Source organism: Serinus canaria, chromosome 1 (genome assembly GCF_022539315.1).
Source record: "Serinus canaria isolate serCan28SL12 chromosome 1, serCan2020, whole genome shotgun sequence".
NCBI lineage: Eukaryota > Metazoa > Chordata > Aves > Passeriformes > Fringillidae > Serinus > Serinus canaria.
The window spans coordinates 44,612,014-44,630,283 of NC_066313.1; the positions used below are offsets into that span (position 1 = coordinate 44,612,014).

The 18,270-nt window shown below is 43.4% G+C and overlaps 1 protein-coding gene across 5 annotated transcripts in view; it reads right to left on the minus strand.

The window, feature by feature from the left end:
• SPATA13 (spermatogenesis associated 13) overlaps positions 1 to 18,270 on the minus strand; it is a 71,497-nt gene that overhangs the window by 27,751 nt on the left and 25,476 nt on the right. For 3 of the 5 annotated variants that reach the window (XM_018908509.3, XM_018908510.3, XM_018908508.3), the window contains exons 2-3: positions 14,269 to 16,071; positions 971 to 1,333 (exon numbers count right to left, since the gene is read on the minus strand). In XM_018908509.3, the coding sequence (XP_018764054.2) occupies positions 971 to 1,333; positions 14,269 to 15,912 (2,007 nt within the window). In that variant the 5' untranslated portion in view covers positions 15,913 to 16,071. Of the gene's footprint in view, positions 1 to 970; positions 1,334 to 3,317; positions 3,488 to 14,268; positions 16,072 to 17,850; positions 17,915 to 18,270 lie in introns of those variants that run through there. The other 2 variants (XM_030234242.2, XM_018908511.3) reach the window with 2 other exon arrangements.

The window sequence follows — 18,270 nt, forward strand, 5'->3', positions numbered from 1 at the left end:
TTCATTAACAACCACCAGAATCAAGTTTTTTGAGGATTCAAATACCAATTCTTTTTTCTGTTGCTTTATCAGCTTGACAGTTCTTTAGGCAGAAGTCCTCGAGCTTCCAGAGAACGTAGAAAATACCTGATGAGTGCATTCTTACAAAAGCTGAAGCTCTGCAACCAAATGCAAGATGGGGCCACGACCACCAACACAACAGTAAGTTCCTCTACACATTGTACTTTGCTCAGCACCACCTCCAGGGAGAAAGGAGCAATTTTTACCTTTCTGAAGTTTTTAATTTCTCACCCTTTTACTTAAGCCAACAGAGATGGCAAATATAGGTACAGATCACTGCTTGCTTATAGGTTTCCTACTTTTGTTTCATCTGATCAATTTAGTAGTACATGGACTACTAAATGTAGTCCATATACATATTGTATTCATATTCAGTTTTCTTAAATTATTAATTTCATTATTTCTTAATTTAGTACCAATTTTCTCAAGCATTGTCTTCATTAGTTTTAAGTATCTTTGCTATGCCAAAATCAACATTTTGAACACCAGTTTTAATGCCACAGTTTTTGAACAGGCTTGCTTTTGAATAATTTAAATTGACCAATAAATAATGTGTTATCATTATGTTTGATTGTACTATTCTGTTCCTCAGGCCCTCTATAAGGAGACTAAACATACATCTGTCTTACACACAAATAAGACATTATGACCATGACAAGAAAGAAATCAGAATAATTTACAATACAAAAAAGATTATCCCAAAGTCAGTCTAAGGTTTGTTCCATGCTGTATTTTTAGCAAGAAGACAAAGTAATTAGTGACCAGGAAAGCAGTATTCTAAGTACACGATGTCAGCTTGACAAAAGGGAAGGAAGAGAAGGAAGCATCCATTCTATTTTCTAGGCTGAAGATAGAGACAAGGAAGTGAAAGGGTCTTTTGCAGTTTGCAGAGCACATCTGTTTATCTTACTTGTGTCAGCAGATTTTCTCGCTCTTCTACTTGATCGTCTCCATAGAAATTGACCCCACCTATTACAGAGATGGGTCTTCTTTTTCTCCCTCTGTGGTAGCCTACAGTATGGCTTTGGATCACAGACCCAACGGATGCCAGTCCCGGCTGATTCTCTCCATCTGCGCAGTCTGTGTTCTGAGACTCCACTGCAACTGCATCTTCTGGTATAGAGAAACTTCGGATTGACATTTGGCCATAGTCTGAGAGAGGTCTGGGCCGGGATCTTTTTCCAGAGCCCCATTTCCTGGGTGTGACCTTTTGTGAATCTGCCTTTTCTTCCTCCTGGGATGTGGACCTCTTCCAGTGGTCATCAGAAACAACCTTTTTAAATGTGAACAAGTCAAATGAGCCACAGAATTTTCTGACAGTTAATCATTTGTGAATTTGTTGTATGTCAGATCAACTTAACATGTCTGAAACAGAAGGAGTTACCATAAATACAACAAATGCAATTGACAATTCAGGAAGAGATAACTTTGCAAAGCAGAGACATCATGGTGCTTGCGGTGAGTAAGGTAAGCACCCAACAATCAGTACCTCTTTGGCAAACCAGACTAATAAAACTAAAAAATGACCTATTACCTCAGCAGTACAGATAAGTCCTAACACAGACACTAAACTCATGGAATAGTATCTTTGAAAGATAGCTCTGTGCTCACAGGACTTTTTTCTATGCACAAGTTGGATATTACAGGTAACACCAGTAAAAATAACTCAGCTGTGATTTTGGATCTTTTACCAAGGCTTGTAGCAACAGGACAAGGGGCAACAATTTTAAACTGAAAGAAGGTGGATTTAGATTACATATTATGAAGACATTCTTGACCATGAGGTGGTGAGGCACCAGAACAGGGTGCCCAGGGAAGGTGTGCATGCTTCAACCCTAGTATTATCCAAGGCCAGGCTGGCCTTGGGCAACCTGGTCTAGTGAAAGATGTCCCTGTCCATGGCTGGTGAGCTCAGACTGGATGATCTTTAAGGTCCCTTCCAAGCCAACCCATCCTAGGATATTTCTGTTTCCCCTCTGCTCAGTGATGAAAACAAACAGCAAGGCTGCATTCTGACTGCTTGCAGGTCCATGTAACTGTAAGCTGATACTAGACTGGGCAGTCACACTCCCTCCTTCCTCTCACTCCCACAATGCCACTTGGTCAGATCTAGAGATTCTGCAGCCAGCAGTGAATTAGGTGAGCGAACTCGTCCAGTTTGGAAGGGAGAAGCTCACTTCCCATATGCTCTGGGAGGTTCAAGTCATGCAGATCATATCAGAGGTATATTATAGCACAAACACAGGAAAAAATGATGGCCTTACATAGGAAGCTTGGAAAATGAGCACGTTTTTCCTATATAACAGCACACCTGGCTCACACAGGTTAATGCTTTCAAGTATCACAACTGCAGTGGCATTACAAGTTTGGAATACCACTGAAATACTTGGTAGAGGGAACATTTTTAAGCACTTCAGTGCATTTGAAGTAATACTGTTTTAATTTTTTCTAGCAAAATACTTGCAATTTTTCAGAAAAAAAAAACCTACACACAAAAATTTATGTTCACTTTTCCCTCAAATTTCTGATTTCTTGGTGTTTCTCAGCTTTTCCCAGCTCCTTCATAAAAATAGAAAAGAAAGAGAGAAAGCTAGTAAGTATTCCAAAAAAGAGAAGCATAATTTTGTCTCTCTCTAACTATATTTTGTTCATCTGTTCCAGACCAGATGAAGGCATTCCAGATATTGCATAACCAAAGGAAACATGCAGCCCAGAAGCTGCCTTTTGCAATGATGTCTGTGCCAGAGGATTTAGCTTCTGTCACCCTTCTTGTCCACTTGTCATTTTCAGCCAGGCCACTACAAATTCAATAACTTTTTTTAAGCCCCATGGTACAGTGGGCAGATGTTGCTTTTTGTTTGAAAGACAGGTTAAGATTAATTCAATGGTATGAAAGCACTTCAGCCAGTAAGCAGAGTTACTAAACAGTCAATATTTCAACATGATTACTGCAATTATGAAAATTGTACTTTTCAAATATTCCAAAGTATATTGCTCTGCATTCAATTATTTCACTTACACCATGAAATATATTCTAAACAGAGTACTTTAAAAAAAATTGTTTCTATACCTGTCATTCAAGCAAGAACTTCAGGTTCTCTACAGATTTGTGTTCAGGATCAGTTTTAACAGTACATTTAATGAAACAGAGAGTCACTGCCCAGCTGGTGCATTAACACAGCTTCAGCAAAACTGTCCCTTAAGCACAGCCCCTCCAAGACTGAGCAGCAAAGTCACAGGTTAAATAAGGTTCTTACCTCAGAATCAGACACAGGTAAAGGGTCTCCACATATGCAGTGACTGAGAAAGGAGCTCATGAGAGTCATTTTACGTTTTTGTTTCGCAAAGTCTCTTCCATAAGAGCTACAAATGTGAGCACACTCTCTGCATAACCAGTCAGGCAAAGTTCATACCATGATCCTGTACTTTTAGACTGAGGAAGGACACGTCACACGTCATCTCATAATCTGCTGCTTACACCCTTATCTTGAGCAATAACATTTGCAGAGGACTGCTTGCATTCTGCAGGACTCCACCTTAAGCAGTGATCCAAATGACAGCCAGATTAATCTCTGCTGTACAACAAACAATGCTGAAGGATGTGTGGTTTTAGTCTTAGATCTATAAACTGCACTGAATAATACTAAAAGAGAAAGCATAATCTTGTCACTGCAAAAAACAGGGGAAGCCAGACTGATAATCTCACATTCCTCTAAGTAGCCTGCTCAAGCAGGACCTTATCAAGTGACCACTTACTAGCAGGAATAAAAATATCCAGTACACAACTCACAGGCTCCAGTACTGGAGTCACTTAAGTGTAAGTGTGATTCTTGACATCAAGGAAAAAATTCTGAGGAAACAATTGTACTCCACCTGTGACTGGCTTTATACTGGTGCACCACTGCTGACCTCAAATTACCTTCTCCTAATGAATTTTTTATAAGTGAAAGCAGGTTGATGTGCAATTATTACTGGGAACATCTACAGATGTCTAGAGATACACATGGCACCTCATATAGGATGAAAATCAAAATCTCATGCACTGGCTCATGCATTGTAAGTGTGGGTCAAAAATTTCAAGGCATTTTGAGATTTCTGACAAGTTAAGATCTAAGATTAATCCACCTTAGATTTTTTGGAATTCACACCTGTTAGTCTAGCAAAAGCACAGGATCACCAATACTAGAAATCAAGATTATTAATCCTGCCTTTTAGGCTGTATCCTCAGTTAGGTTTCTTCTGAGACTGCAAATGCAAACAGCTCTGCTTGTTGGTGCTGATGCAAATGAATTTATTTTATCTGGATAACTAAATTCCTACAACAGCAAACTAGTTAAATCATTGTATTTCAACTGCTTTCCTTATTCCTGACAGCACTGTATCTACAAATACAACCATTTAAAATTAACATCTACTTCAATCCAGGTTACACTTATATTTGCTATTGCTCCCTTTCAATATGTCACTCTTAGCTGCAGATTCCTGCATTTAAATTTCAATTCTGCAATGGAGCTGTCTGTACATTAACTAGATAACAAAGCTGTCATCATAGCCAGGAGAAACGCAGGATGAAATTTTGTTGCCTGAACATTAGCACCCAGGGCCATTTCAAATGTCCAAAGGAATCTAAGATATCTCCACACGCCATGCATCATGCAAGTATGACACAGGACCTATGGGAGGCTTGGGCTGTCCAGAAACAGCCCCTGGGGACAAAGGGAAGCCTGTCATGACATCTCCAGCAGTGCAGGATCTTTTATGTTCCAGAAATCAAGTTGAGCCCCTAAACAAGATCATCAGCCAAGCCTACTGAGTGACCAGCCAGGCAGCACTACAGGCAGGAACCAGGTGTCAAGCTGGATTGCAGGTGGGTTTGGATGGAGCTACAACCATGCTCCCCAGTGCTATGGACAACCCTGCTTGGTCCCCACCTCCTGCTCCAGAAATGTGCAGCTTCACCACAAGGTTTTTTCCAGCTGTGTGCAGCTGTCTTTGATAGCTGCCTCTCACTTCATTTGACAGCTATATTTAGTTGGGCTCAACTCCATGTTCAGGTGTGCTGTTAATGCTGTGGTCTCCAGGACCCCCTGACCACACCCAACAGGCTACAGTGGGAGCTCTCCCAGGCTGCTCCCAGGTAAACAATGACAGCACAGAGTCTGTGCCCAGCCAGACCAAACCCCTCCCATGCCTGGGCCCAGACTGATTTCCCAATCCAGCTACAGCAACTTCAAGGACTTGATCATGATCTCAGCTCAACTTGGCACTGGTACAACCATGTTCCATTTAATGGCACATGACTGCTATTGGCATTCTCTGTACCCATTAATAACCAAGGTAAGCAACATCAGCATCAGGTGTTTAATCACTGAAATCTTAGCTTAGTCTTTAGAGCCCAGCTCTCCAGCTATTACTCAGAAAAGTACTGTGTACTTTTGATAAATTCAGCACTCAGAACTAATTTCAGAGGAAGTGCTGCCCAAGGAGCACAACAACTGAATTGCACAGTACTGATAAAATGTTGCTTATGTGGATGCAACTTTTATCAGTGATATGGCAAAGAAATTGCCAATACCTGAAATTGCATGGCAGGACTTTTGCAGGTGCAGTTACACCAGCCATGAATAACCCTTCATCCTCTATACCTGACCCCATTCTCTGCTGCAGAGAAAGCCCAAAAAGCCCAAACTACAAGTCTGACCCAACAGAAAATGCTGCTGGTCAGCCTCCAGCTGTTGGGACACTTTTGATGGCTGACACCATGATAGCAAAGGAAAAACAAGCTCTGAGTGATTTTTTTTTTTTTTTTGTCAATGCGTTTAGCAAGTAAACTCCCTAATTAAAATCCCCACTTTATAAAGGTCTTGATGACTGTGTACATTGCTGAGAGTCCCTGACCACTGATCTGCACATCAACCCCTACTGTTACCTATTTGGATTTCAAAATTTAACCTTTTAAGTTCTGAATGCAATGATCAATAACATGCACATACAGACAACTACAAAGGTATAAGGGAACACTTCTCTCCTGAACAGTTTTCTCTGCCTGGTAATCTTATGGGAAGTCACAAGTAGGTGCCTCTTGGACAAAGACCCCCAGCATTCCTCTTCCCCAGGGAAAAGAGCATCCTGACTACGCTTCTGATTTTTTTTCTTTTTTTTCTTTCTTTTGGGGGGGATGGGGGAGGGTTTGTTTGTTTTCCTTAGCTAAACAATACGTTGCAATACTTCTTGTTTTGTTATCTCTGTATGTTTGAGCTGCCTGGCTGAAATGTAATTTTGCTAACTACTACTGCCTTTTTCTAACCCAGAGAAAGCAGATAATCAAAATCTAATGATGTCTCTACAAAAATGGACATTAATTACCAAATGCAATTTACTGAAAGGTGTGATAATTTAAACAGATGATGATTCTGACTGAGCAAAAGTTATGAGAAAAACCTAAGTAGGCTGAGAAGTTTCAGAACACAATTACTACATCTTCTCAGTGAAAAGTTTTGATGGGTAATCAGTCGTGCTCTTCTGCAAATGACAAGGCTTGAAACTATCACAGCACTTGTGCTAGGTCATGTAGGTATCTTTTTATTTTGATCAAGAATATACATTTCTGCATATATTTAGGGGTCCATATAAAAATGTACAAATTTCTTTCAGTAGCAATGACAGCTATATAAGATATTTTAATTGGTCACTATTAAACAGCTATTATTTGTGTATAAGACACTAACTGCCAAATCTTAGGAACTCAGCAGTAATACTAGAAGTGGCTTTTCAGTTTATACAAGTGCCACCAAACATAAAAAGGACCAAGGGATCGTGACCTAGTAGCTATAAATTATTTTACCACCTTGACCTAACAGAGTAAAATTCTGCACATGTCTCCACCTAGGTACATGATAAAAATTAACTGCTGCACTTTTTCTTGTTGATAAATAGCAGTTGAGAGAGCATTAGCTGAAGTTCATTTATCACCAACACTAAATGAGGTTAAAAGCTTGTTTTATGTTTCATGGACACGATCAATACTTTGGGTTTTTTTGCAAACTGTTGCGACAGACACAGAGATTATGAAGGTCTGGATAAATAAAGTATCCCAGAGATAATTTATTTATTGCTTTCTTTCTAGGTTTTATAAAAAGATTCTGAAGTTTCAAGAGAGCCCAATGATCCCCTATTGATCCAACAGTTACAGTTTCCAACAGTGATACCACAGCAAAAGCTACCATGGAAATGACTGCTTTTACTGCAGAAGAAAGCACACTTTCAGTAATTGCATCTTCAATCACAAACAAAGAAGAATTATGAAACCAGTCCAATTCAAGAAAATTTCCATCTATTCCTTTGTAGTTAAATGCAAATTGCACTATATTCTTTTTTTTTTTACATCCCTCTGCCTCCTCTGCCACTAACATCTTTTCTTTCTAATTAGCCTTTGAGAAGACCCCACATAAATGCATTGATTATCCATCTCTAGAATATCAAGGGCAATTTGACCAGTGTCTGCAAGACAGCAAAACACAATCTATGAAACAACTGCAAAAAAAACCTTCTTAAATTACACTAATATACACAAGCAAAGCAGAAGCAATCAATGCAATACAAAACCATGGCCAACATTTACACAAGTTTTAGCTGCTCAGAGGATAACCTCCTTTTCTTTTCCCCTTTCTCCCCCCCCAAAAAAATTGTGTGGAGCCACAGCTAAAAAATTTGTGAAGCGCTGCTTCTGAGGGGGACTCCCTAAAGGAATACCATTGCACTACACCAGTATAAGCACACAGAGTAGATGCAGGAAATACTATGCATTTTAGTAAAGAAAAATGATATTACTGTGTCCTGTGACATAGCAAAAGCAACCCCCATTAGCAGCACAAATTGCTGTGATGAAACACTAATTTTAGAAGTTTTAAAAATTGGGGCAAAAATTTATATAATTTTCCGCTTGGGATCTGTGAACACCAAAGCAATTGGGGTGTTCTAACTAACAAATACATCTATAAAACCACATTAAGAGATCAGGCTATATAGATAAAAAGAAAATTTAGCCATCTATTTTCTAAGGCCTTTTAATGCAGGTTTGCTTCATTTAAACTGATCCTTGAAAGCCTGCTTATCACAATCAATGATAAAGCATAAAGCCTTCCCTCTCAGCAATATGCTTCACCAAGATTAGCGAGTTCACCTTGGTAATATCCACATTTCACAGATAAGGAACAGATACAAAGCACTTAAGTCATGTAGAAGCATAGGGCAGGACTGGAAATGACAAGCGGATCTCAAATCTTTTCCTCAGCCTCAAGGATTTCCTTCGTCCTCTCCTCTAATTCATTTCCAAATCCAAATCAGCTAACATATTTCCTAATGGCAGATGGGAGGAGTTTGCAGGGAAATGTACTTCCTTTGCAGAAATAATCTTATCACTCATATAAAAACGCAAATGTGCTAAAACCAGAAAACTGTTTCCTCTAGTTTTTTGGCGACTTGATACTTGGGGATGGCTGGATGATGCTCTTATACTGTTCCTTCTTCCCTTCAGTATCTGAACTGGAACTGCAAACATGTAGCGTATAGTGAAGGGGTATTCATATTCTCTGCTTCTTTTAGATGTATAGCTATTAATAAATCCTAAATAAATCCCAAAGTATTTTCTGTATTTACTTAGAACATCCCAGAACAAGCAACAGGTCTAAAACAAACAAAAAAAAAATCCCTTCATTTAGCAAAATGAGGGACTTTTCTTCTTCTTTCAGGCTATCTTTGTAATACCCACTGGCAGATCGCAAAAGCCAGATGATAACCACAGGTCTGAAGTGGAACTTCATGTTAACAAAGCAAAACTTAAAAAGCCTTAAGCCTCTGCCTCTCTTTAGTCTCTCCAAAATGAGGTCCTCTGGTTCCTCACTCTCTCCACCCTTTCAGAGCAAAGCTTCATTGTCCCTGTCCAAGACCAAGCCCTGCCGTCAGCAAGTCCCAGCAGCAGTCCAAAACCCCAGCCTGGGAGGGGTGGACCTGCCTTGGGCAACTCTGCCAACTCTTACTTCCCAGAGAATGGGGTGGGGGCAAGGCTGCTGGGCTGGTTTTCCCCCAGCACACAGCTGGTCTCCCAGCCTGCCACATCATCCTGGCACCACAAGCAACATGGCATCATCCAGACAGCAGAAAGAGAAAATGCAGCTGGCTCAGGGGAAACCCTGCAGCTGCCTCTGCTCACTTTGGAAATCTCAGCCATCTAGCATTGAGATGGATTCTCAGTGCCAACAACTCAACACTGCACTTGATGGAAGAAACCAAATCACATGGGCACAGTGCTGTTCCACTTTCTGGGGCACTATTTGTTACTCCTGAAACCAGGGTGAGCAACACCTGGGTATTACTGAGGTGCCACTAGACAGCTACAGCAGAGTCAAATATGAGACGCTCTGGAAAGGCAGAGATGCTCGAATGCAATAAAGAAAAGGTGCAGCTTGCCCCAGGCTAACTGCAGTGAAGTGAAACTGAGCTCTCCCCGTCACCATCCAAAACATTTCTGAGAGGATGACAGTAACTCCTATATTATCCTACAGTTTTCAGGAATGGCTAACTTTATTAAGAACTGGAGAGTTACTTGGTCTAAAATTCAAGCCAATCCAGAATTCAGATTACTGTCATGACTGCCTTGCTTTTCTTCTTCCTAATAGCGGATACAGCCACAAATGATTATGGGCTGCACCCAATGGATGACAGCTCTTCTGCTGAGAGTTGAAAGAGTTTTTGCTGCTATAGGAAGATATTCCTGTCATTTGAGGGCTCCCTGCTGCATAATTGCAGCAATGGATTCTGCAGTCTAGGTTTGTAGCAATGAGCAGTGGTTTCTAGTCTAGCTCTGGGCAAATGCATCTGGAAGTCACTCACTGAGTGACTGTGGGGACATTGTGTGAATGCATCCTGACTTGTGCAGAGCATCTCAGAGTTTAGTGTAAATCCAGTGTTGTTTGGTCTAACCGAAACCTCAGCTCTCTGTAAGATGCTGTTCAGAGCCTGTGTCGGGGTTCTGCTGCTCTGTCCCCAGGTCCTGCAGTCAGCAAGACCAGAGTGCCACCAGAGTGGTGAGCCCTCACTCCAAATTACAAGCCCCTTAGGAGCAAACCCAGTTTAAGAAATTTCCCCCACTACTTCATCTAATTATCCTTCACAGTTTATCATATTTACAGTTATACACATTAGGTTGATTAAGCTACACTCTCAATTGCACATGGATGAACCAGAGGTGAATAAGTCCAAAAGGAAGAGTTTAGAGAGCTGAAAGCAGCTCACTCCCAGCAGGTGTGCTCATGCCCAACCCCACAGCACTCAGGAACCTGAGGCATGTACTACAGATGACTACCCTCAGATCCTGGCTGCTGTTTGCTCCTTGCAGGCATCGAACATGACCACATCCAGCTACCACCCTTTGGTCCTTCACTAGGAGGACACTTTTTGAAGTTAGAAATAGTGAGGACAAACAGTAAGGACATATCTGAGACATATGTATCCCACCCCTAAAGGTCTTCTTCCTCTTCATCTTTACAAGCTGTCCTTCAAGTTAAACCCTGTGTGCTCAATATTCAGAACCCAGAGACCTGTCCAGGACAAACCAGCTCAACTCTGCTAACAGCTGAGCACTGGGCACTTTATGATTGTGGACTAGCTGGGACCAGTGACTTTTATATGGCATGAACATAAATGAGTTGACAGACAGGTCTTAGAACATTTAAAATATTGTCTGCAAATAAACTGTGACTCAATCATAATTACAGCAGAGTTACCTCTTCACTGTAATTTATCATGCACTTATGGTCATGCAGATAAGGTACTCAAGTAATAAAAAGTCTGGTGTACTGTGAAGCCAGATGCCAGCAAGGCAACCTAAATACCAGATTATCTAAGAGTTTGTGAAAGAGTAGGTGAAATGTCAAGTAACTTGATTTTTACTTTTTTGTAACAAATTCAGAACAGTTTTGTTCAGGCAGCCTTAGTGGCTGACACATGCTAGTCTGAAATAAGACTAAGTTTTCATTATTCCAGTGACATAGGGCTCTTCCTTCATGAAAGCAAAGACTATGTGAAACACCCCAAACAAGTACAAGCTTGTACTTAATCATCTCTTCATGCTATTTAAAAGCAACATATTGAATATAAATGACAGTAGCATGAAGCAGACAGTGGCAAAGCATGGGATGTCACAAGTGAGCTTTGGTGACTCACACCTCTGTAGCTTCAGAAGTGCTGAGGCACGGATCCAGGCTGCACTTAATTAGTTCTTCCCTGGGAAACAACCTCTGTCAGGACCAAAAACCAAGAAATTTCCCCTGCTTCAGTCCAAACCTTGCATTTTAGTGAAACCCACAAAGTGAAGTGACAGGATCTCAAGACTCAATCACGTAAGAAAAAAAAAAAAAAACAATGCAAAATATCAATTCTGATGTACAAATAGATGTCCTTGCAAGAATACTGCAAAACCAGCTTTACAGTAGTGGGGAAACACAAAGTAGAAATATTTAGTTTCCATATTTGGGAAAATATAGAGATGGTCCGAATTCCACAGATTTCATTTGCTGACTAATCTATTAGATGAATGAGTAAGGAAATAAACTACACTTGCTTCCAGCTACAGCAGCCAGTCCTGAAAAGAGAACTTATTTGAGCCTGACTGGTTAGGACCTTCTAAGCTTTACATCAAAATATGTCTTCAAGTTTTAGTGGCTGTACTGGAATACATACTGGCTTATACATGAAATCTGGACAGAAAGGCAGATCCATGAAACATGGAAACAGTGCAGAGCTGTCCATCAACACAGTCTATTTAAGGTTCAGACAAAATTTTGAAAACGTGTGATGTTTATGGCTCCACACTACAACTCAAATGATTGTTGAGAGCGAACTAAGCACTCAGCCATCACAGAAGAACTTGCTGGGCAGGTACAGTTCTGCAACGCAGAGGTGTAAGGTAAAAATGAATTGTAGTCAAAAGTTCAAACCCCAGTGACCTCATTTATTGAGTATGTGGCATTCATAAAAGTGCCTACAGGCTGAATAAATTCCAATTAAAAAATAACCTGGCATAAGTATCTTTGGTGCCAAGCTAGCTCCATGCTGAGGGAAGCATGCTGTAAAGCAGGAAATTAAAATCTCCAAAGAAATGGCAGGAAGAAACCATACCACTCTACCTGTTTTGCAGTGACTCTGAGTGCCACAGCTTTAGGGTTGTGTATGAGAAACAGGAATGGAAAAAAGAAGTAACAGACTTTATACCCCTTGTACAGCAAGATAAAAGCAGACCCTCTCCTGCGCAGCCCCTGCTTCCAACCCACACCTACCACCTCCAAAATTTTTGGCTTTTTCTATCAGAAGAGAGGTCTGCCTGGATGCAGCTATGCCACAGCTGTTTTTATAAAGCACAGGGGCTCCAGGCAGTGCTCACAGCAGAGTGAGGGCTTGCAGCCAAGGGGCCTGTTCCCTGGCCACCACTTCCTCCATCTTTTGCTGGGATCCATCCCATATTGTCTGCCTGCTCATTATACAAACCCAGAGCAACCACCAGTGCATATTCTGTATTTTAGACAACTGAAGCAAGCATTAAAGGACACTCACAATTACCCTAAAAAATGTTAAAAATCTAAAGAGAAAGCTTAAATTGCATGTTAGATAATAACAGAATGTGGTGTTAAAACTAAAAACTGCAGTAACTTTTATCCACCCAATGTACACACATTTATGTAAAAACTGTACTGGTTTGTGGAGAGCTAAGGGGAAGGACCAGATTAATTTCTTCTGGGTCATGATGGCAGCTCACCACTAGATGGTAGATGAGTAGCATTAATTCCACCTCCCATTTTACTCCTGAGAAATACAACTGGTATCTATTCACACTAGGACTCTCGCCTCTTCTGGCAGTGTGAAAGCTTCTCCTTGCATAAAAGTGAGAGTTTTGGAAAATATGGATGGCTGGAGCAATTCTATGGTTCCAGAAGAGGAATAAACTCTGACCCCAGACATTTATACACACTGAGTTTATTTTTTCAATCTTACCATTGCTGCAAACACAACAGTAAATAAAATTGCTTTTCTCCAGCAGAAGGACAATACTGATAAGCTCTGTAACCATTTACAGTTAGTCTGCAAAAACTGTGCCAAGCCTTTAAAAGTAGGACAGCTTCACAGACATTTTAAAACTTCACAGCACGAAAGGCTGAAGCTTGTGCAGCTGCAGCATTGCCCTGCCTATCTCATACCTAAGGTCTAAGATACTTTAGTCAAACTGAGGTGCCTTAAAAGATATCTCAGCTTTATTCTGTGAATGTCTTGCATATTTACACAGATCCAGATGGATATTTGCCACAGTGAGCTGGGGCTGAGCTAAGCCTCACTGCCTCAGACAGGTGCAGGGTATGTCTGACAGCTCTTCACCAAGGTGCCAAATCATTGCAACTTCTCTGGTGCCAACTCACAGCATATTTTAGATGGGGGCACAGTGTTAGCATGTGAATTTACCTCAGAGGTGCTGCAATATATCCATCTACCCATTCACTGAGAGTATGAAATCACTCATCAGGTGCAGTGAGAACAACCATGTCTTCACCAAAACAACAGTAGCAAAACACTCAGCCCAGTGTCTAAAGTACTGCTGTTGGCAGTTGGCAAGTAAAAGAATAAGCAAGCAGTTTACCGTCAATTTGGTCATCACTGCACAGGGAAAACACTGGATACAACTGAATGCTTAAACCTCTGTACTGTGTCTTTCACGCCCCACTGCTCTACAAATATTACCATGTTCTGCAAGGTTTCACAGGCAAAGTGTTTTACAGTAAGTCAACACTACTTCAGAATACACGGATGCTTTAAAATTAAAAAGACCTTTCAGTTGTGAAGGAAAAACAGCCAGACCCTGCTCAGGCTGGTAAAGTCTGACAAGACCACATGACAAGGTGGTGTATCTTCAGCGTGCAATGAGCTGCCCTTGAAAATGTACACGAATACCTTGCTGCCAAAGCTTCCTTTGATTTAATGTGCAAAGAAAAAATAATTAGACATTAGCATCCAAAGAGAATATTTAAGGGAAATAATTGCTGTCAGCATATTTTAGCAATAACAAGCTGCAGCAGCCATTACTTTGCATTGTTTTGCATTAATAAAGACAAAACTCAATAGGGAACATACATCGCCTCTGAAGGATTTTGCTTTCTTTCTTACCTCTTCCTTTTTCTCTTCAGTACCAGAGGCCAAATTGAGGCTCAGCTGAGAGTGGCTGCTTATGCCACTGTCTTCATTTCCATCATCATAATACACAGTTTTCACTGAGTCCTGGAAGCAAACAGGATTCCTGCCCAGCTTCAGCCCCGGTACCTCGACTCTCTCCTCGCTCTCTGATGAGCTCAGCGACAATGTGCTGTGATGGTTTGGACACTGGAAATTCATACTGCACTTGACCTTCCCTGCAGTTGGACTTTGAGGCTTTGGAGTAGTTGGCCTGACCGGAACATGAAGGTTTTCGGCTTCATCTGTACACTGCTGAGTAGCTTTTGGTTCATCTGAGTCCGAATAAAAGACTTCATTGGGAAATGGACTAAAGTCATCCAGAGTAGGTGAAAAGCTATCAGAGTCTGGGATACCTGATGACGTCCTGGGGCTTTTATCCTCAGTAAAAACTACATTCATTCCAGCCTTTTTATCCTGAGCAATCACAGGGCTTTGCAGGCAAGGTGTTCCTGGCAAGGAAGAGTCTGGACTGGATACTGAGGAGGTGCATCTCTTCATGCATCTGTCATGATCCGTGCTGCTGGAAACCCTGCGGGAGTAGTCATCGTGCAGCCTACTGTTTGACCTTGTTCTCTGGGACAGCTCACTGGGAGAAGGAGCCATGCTCTTGGGGCCATCCTTCTTCCTTGCAACATCTGTAACGTTACTGACGAGTTTCAAAACTCGATCAAAATCCTTTGCTCTGATAGGGCTCTTCCATCGCTTGGATCGCCTCTCAGGGTTTCCATCACTTTTGTCAGAGTCAGCAGAAGGAACACTCATAGTCCTTGCTGGTATCGGTTTTTCATTTGCAACCTTCAGATCAGCAAGGTTTGAGGTGGACTTCCGTTTGAATGAGCTTTTCTTCAGAAAGTTCAAATTATCAGAACTTTTGCTTCTCCAGTAAATGATCCTGTTGTTTTCTGAGTCTTTCACCAAAATTTCACAGATCTTTGGCTCTGCAATGACAGGTGATGTTGGCCTAACACAGTTGTGGCGACTCTGAACTTTATCAGTGTCTAACAAGTTGATGCGGCCAGCACCGTAAGCCCGCCTGATGCTGCGTGAGCGATGAGTGTTCCTTAGGAAGGACTCATCACTCTCCTCTACATCAGAGCAGTCAGAAGCTAAACCATCCACTGCATTCTGGAGATCATGTAGAGGCCCCGAATAGGAATACCTGTTAGTCTGAACTTGCACCACTGCTCCATTTGAACCATGTTTGCCTATGCTGTTGTCATTTACGATGTCTGAGCATTCCTTTGTTTGAGTTCCTTGCTGAACTGAAGACTTCAGCTTCTTGAAAGATCCCATCTTTCTGATAGAAGAAAAGGCATTCCATGTGGATGAGTTGCCCATCAAAACCAGAGAACGAGGTCTGTCAGAGCTGGAATTAGCCCGTTTCCGAGGGGTGGTGAAAAAGCGCATGATTTTGGAAGGGCTGAGCTTTTCCTCTTGAAATTCCTCCTCAACATTGTTGCTGGTGCTGTGTCCCCCATTATGACTGGCACAGGTAGTCTGGTTTTGGGGCTCTTTATTATCCATAACTATACAAGTAACGGTGGTGCCATTTCCACAGCCATTCGGAAATGTTGTCATGCTCTCGATGCTGTAGGCATGGAGGTGGAGGCTGGGGTAGCTCAAAGCAACACTGCTGTCCCCAGCAGCTGACCTTGCTGCCTCCCCTTCATCTGCTGCACCTTGGTTTGCCTTGCCTTCCCATCGACTGGGTGAGCTGAGCTCCTCAGGTGGCGCTGCCTGCATCAAGAAAACAAAAGCCAACATTAAAAAATTTTCTTTTCAAGTCCCCTACTAAAAGAGGTTTCAGCTACATTTTAGGAAATAAAGACACACACAAAATGAAGGAGTTCTCCTATGGTGAACAAAGGTGTGTTGCAGAGGTACAGAGAAGGCATTTGTCACTCCCTCAAAGTATAATTGCATTTGTCAGCAATTTAAGAGACCAGAATAATTTCAATATGTACTTGTTTCTCTACTGCTAATCAGCTAATAAATTCAGTATGACTAGCACACCCACCTTACAATAATAAATACAATTCTCCTATGCAAGTAAGAGAAATTCCCAGTAACACCAATCCAGTCTTCCTCCTCATGTGCTCAGCACTGAGCCCCAAGACACATGGGAGGTTTTCATCTAAAACACGTTCATCAAGGGACACCTAACTTTCAAACAGGAGGCAAGGAAGAGGAAAACAGGCATAATTTTTCCTAGACTTGCTTCTGTTGGAAGGCTGTGTGACACTTGACTGACTTGTCTGTCCTCTGGCACATAAAATTCTAAGAAATTACATCAAGTGCACAGCAAAGTCTTTTTCCCTACGAGAGAAAACAAGAATTAAAAGAAGTACATCCAGAAGCCACCCTATGCTATGGTGAAAATAAAATGGAAACTTAAATCTGAAAGTGACTAAAGCGTTTGGGGCATACTGTAAGGGATCTCCTCCTCAGCTGAGCCTGGGAGATCCAGCAGTGCAGATCACACTCCAGTGCCTGGGAAAGTTGTAGGGGGACCACGGACCATGTGTCTCCTACCCCAGCCAGGGGTCTTATCCAGGCAAACGTTTTCCCCACTCATGGTAAACAATGCCTCGAAAACCACTGGGATGCCCAGTCTGAAGCTGGCTCCACCTTAAAAACAATGCTTATGGCACGGTTCTTTCAGCAAGGGGCAGAGGGATCTTCGAAAACTCGCCACGGTCGGCGGGGTCCTGGGGGCGGCGGGGGGGATCTCCCCCTCATCCGAAACAAGGAGAGAAGGTATTACAGCTGTGCTTTGGGGAAGGCGGCAGCCCCGGACCCTTCTTTGTCTCTTCCCCATCGCAAGGGCCGCGAGGACTCCAAGAGCAGCGGGGGCTCGAAGAGCAGCGGGGGCGGGGGGTTTGGGTGAGGCGGAGGCGCAGCGGCAGGAGGTGCAGGAGCCCGCCGGGGGTTCCATCGCGGGGACACCGCCGGGCGCCCGGCGGGACCCGCACAGCCAGTCCCCACCTCCATGTGAAACGCGGCAGCTGCGGAGCCCGTGCCCGCTGCCTCTCGGGCTGCTCCCTCCTGAGCGCACTTTGAAAGTTTTGCGAGCCCCTGCTCCTCCCCGGATAAAAGGATTTGCTCGCGCTTCAGCAAGACGCCTGGAACATCCTCCGCCGCAGTTTTTAATCCCCGCTACTGCCGGGGTCGTGGCGGAGCCTGCCGGGCAGCAGGGCAGAGACGGGCCGAGCCCCGCCGCCGCGGCACCCCGGCCGGACAAAAGCCCGCCGGCCACCCAACCCTCGGCCGGCCCTTGAGCCCTGCCGCCGCTCACAACTTTCCGCGCGGGAAGAAAACATCGAACGATAAACGAGCACAAGACGCTGCTCTCGGCAGAGAAGTTCCCAGAGAAAGCGGCTCTGGGAGAAACTGCACCTGAGCGGTCAGGAGGGGCGCGGGGGAGGGGAGGCGGGAGAACAAACACAACGAGATGAGATTAAAAACCCAGCTCGTAGCGTGGAGCCTGCAACAGCAGCCCCGGAGAAGCTCCCTTACCTGGGGAGAGCCGGGGCTCCCCGCCGCCGCCGCCGCGCGTCCCGGCCGCTGCCCGCTCCCGCATCGCTATGGCAGCGGCGCCCGGCGGGGCGGGGCGGGGCGGGGCGCGCACCCCCGGCCGCTCCGGCCGCCCCCGAGCCCGGCAGGGTCCGCTCCGCCCGCCCCGGTGCTTCCCGCTGGGGCTCCGGCGCTGCCGCTCGCTGCAAGGAGCCTGCCTTTCTTCCCCCCGGCGGAAGAACTAAGGGCTGCGCAGCGATGGTCATGTTTAGGAGCTTAAAAATTTCCTCGATGGTGCCCCGCCCCGCCTCTCCGTCCCTAGATCCGTATGCCCTGCTCACGAATGCAGTTTGCACGGCTCATTGACCAAACTCATGCTTGGTTCCCAGGCTCCACTTCTGTCCAAAACCTGGACAACCTTTT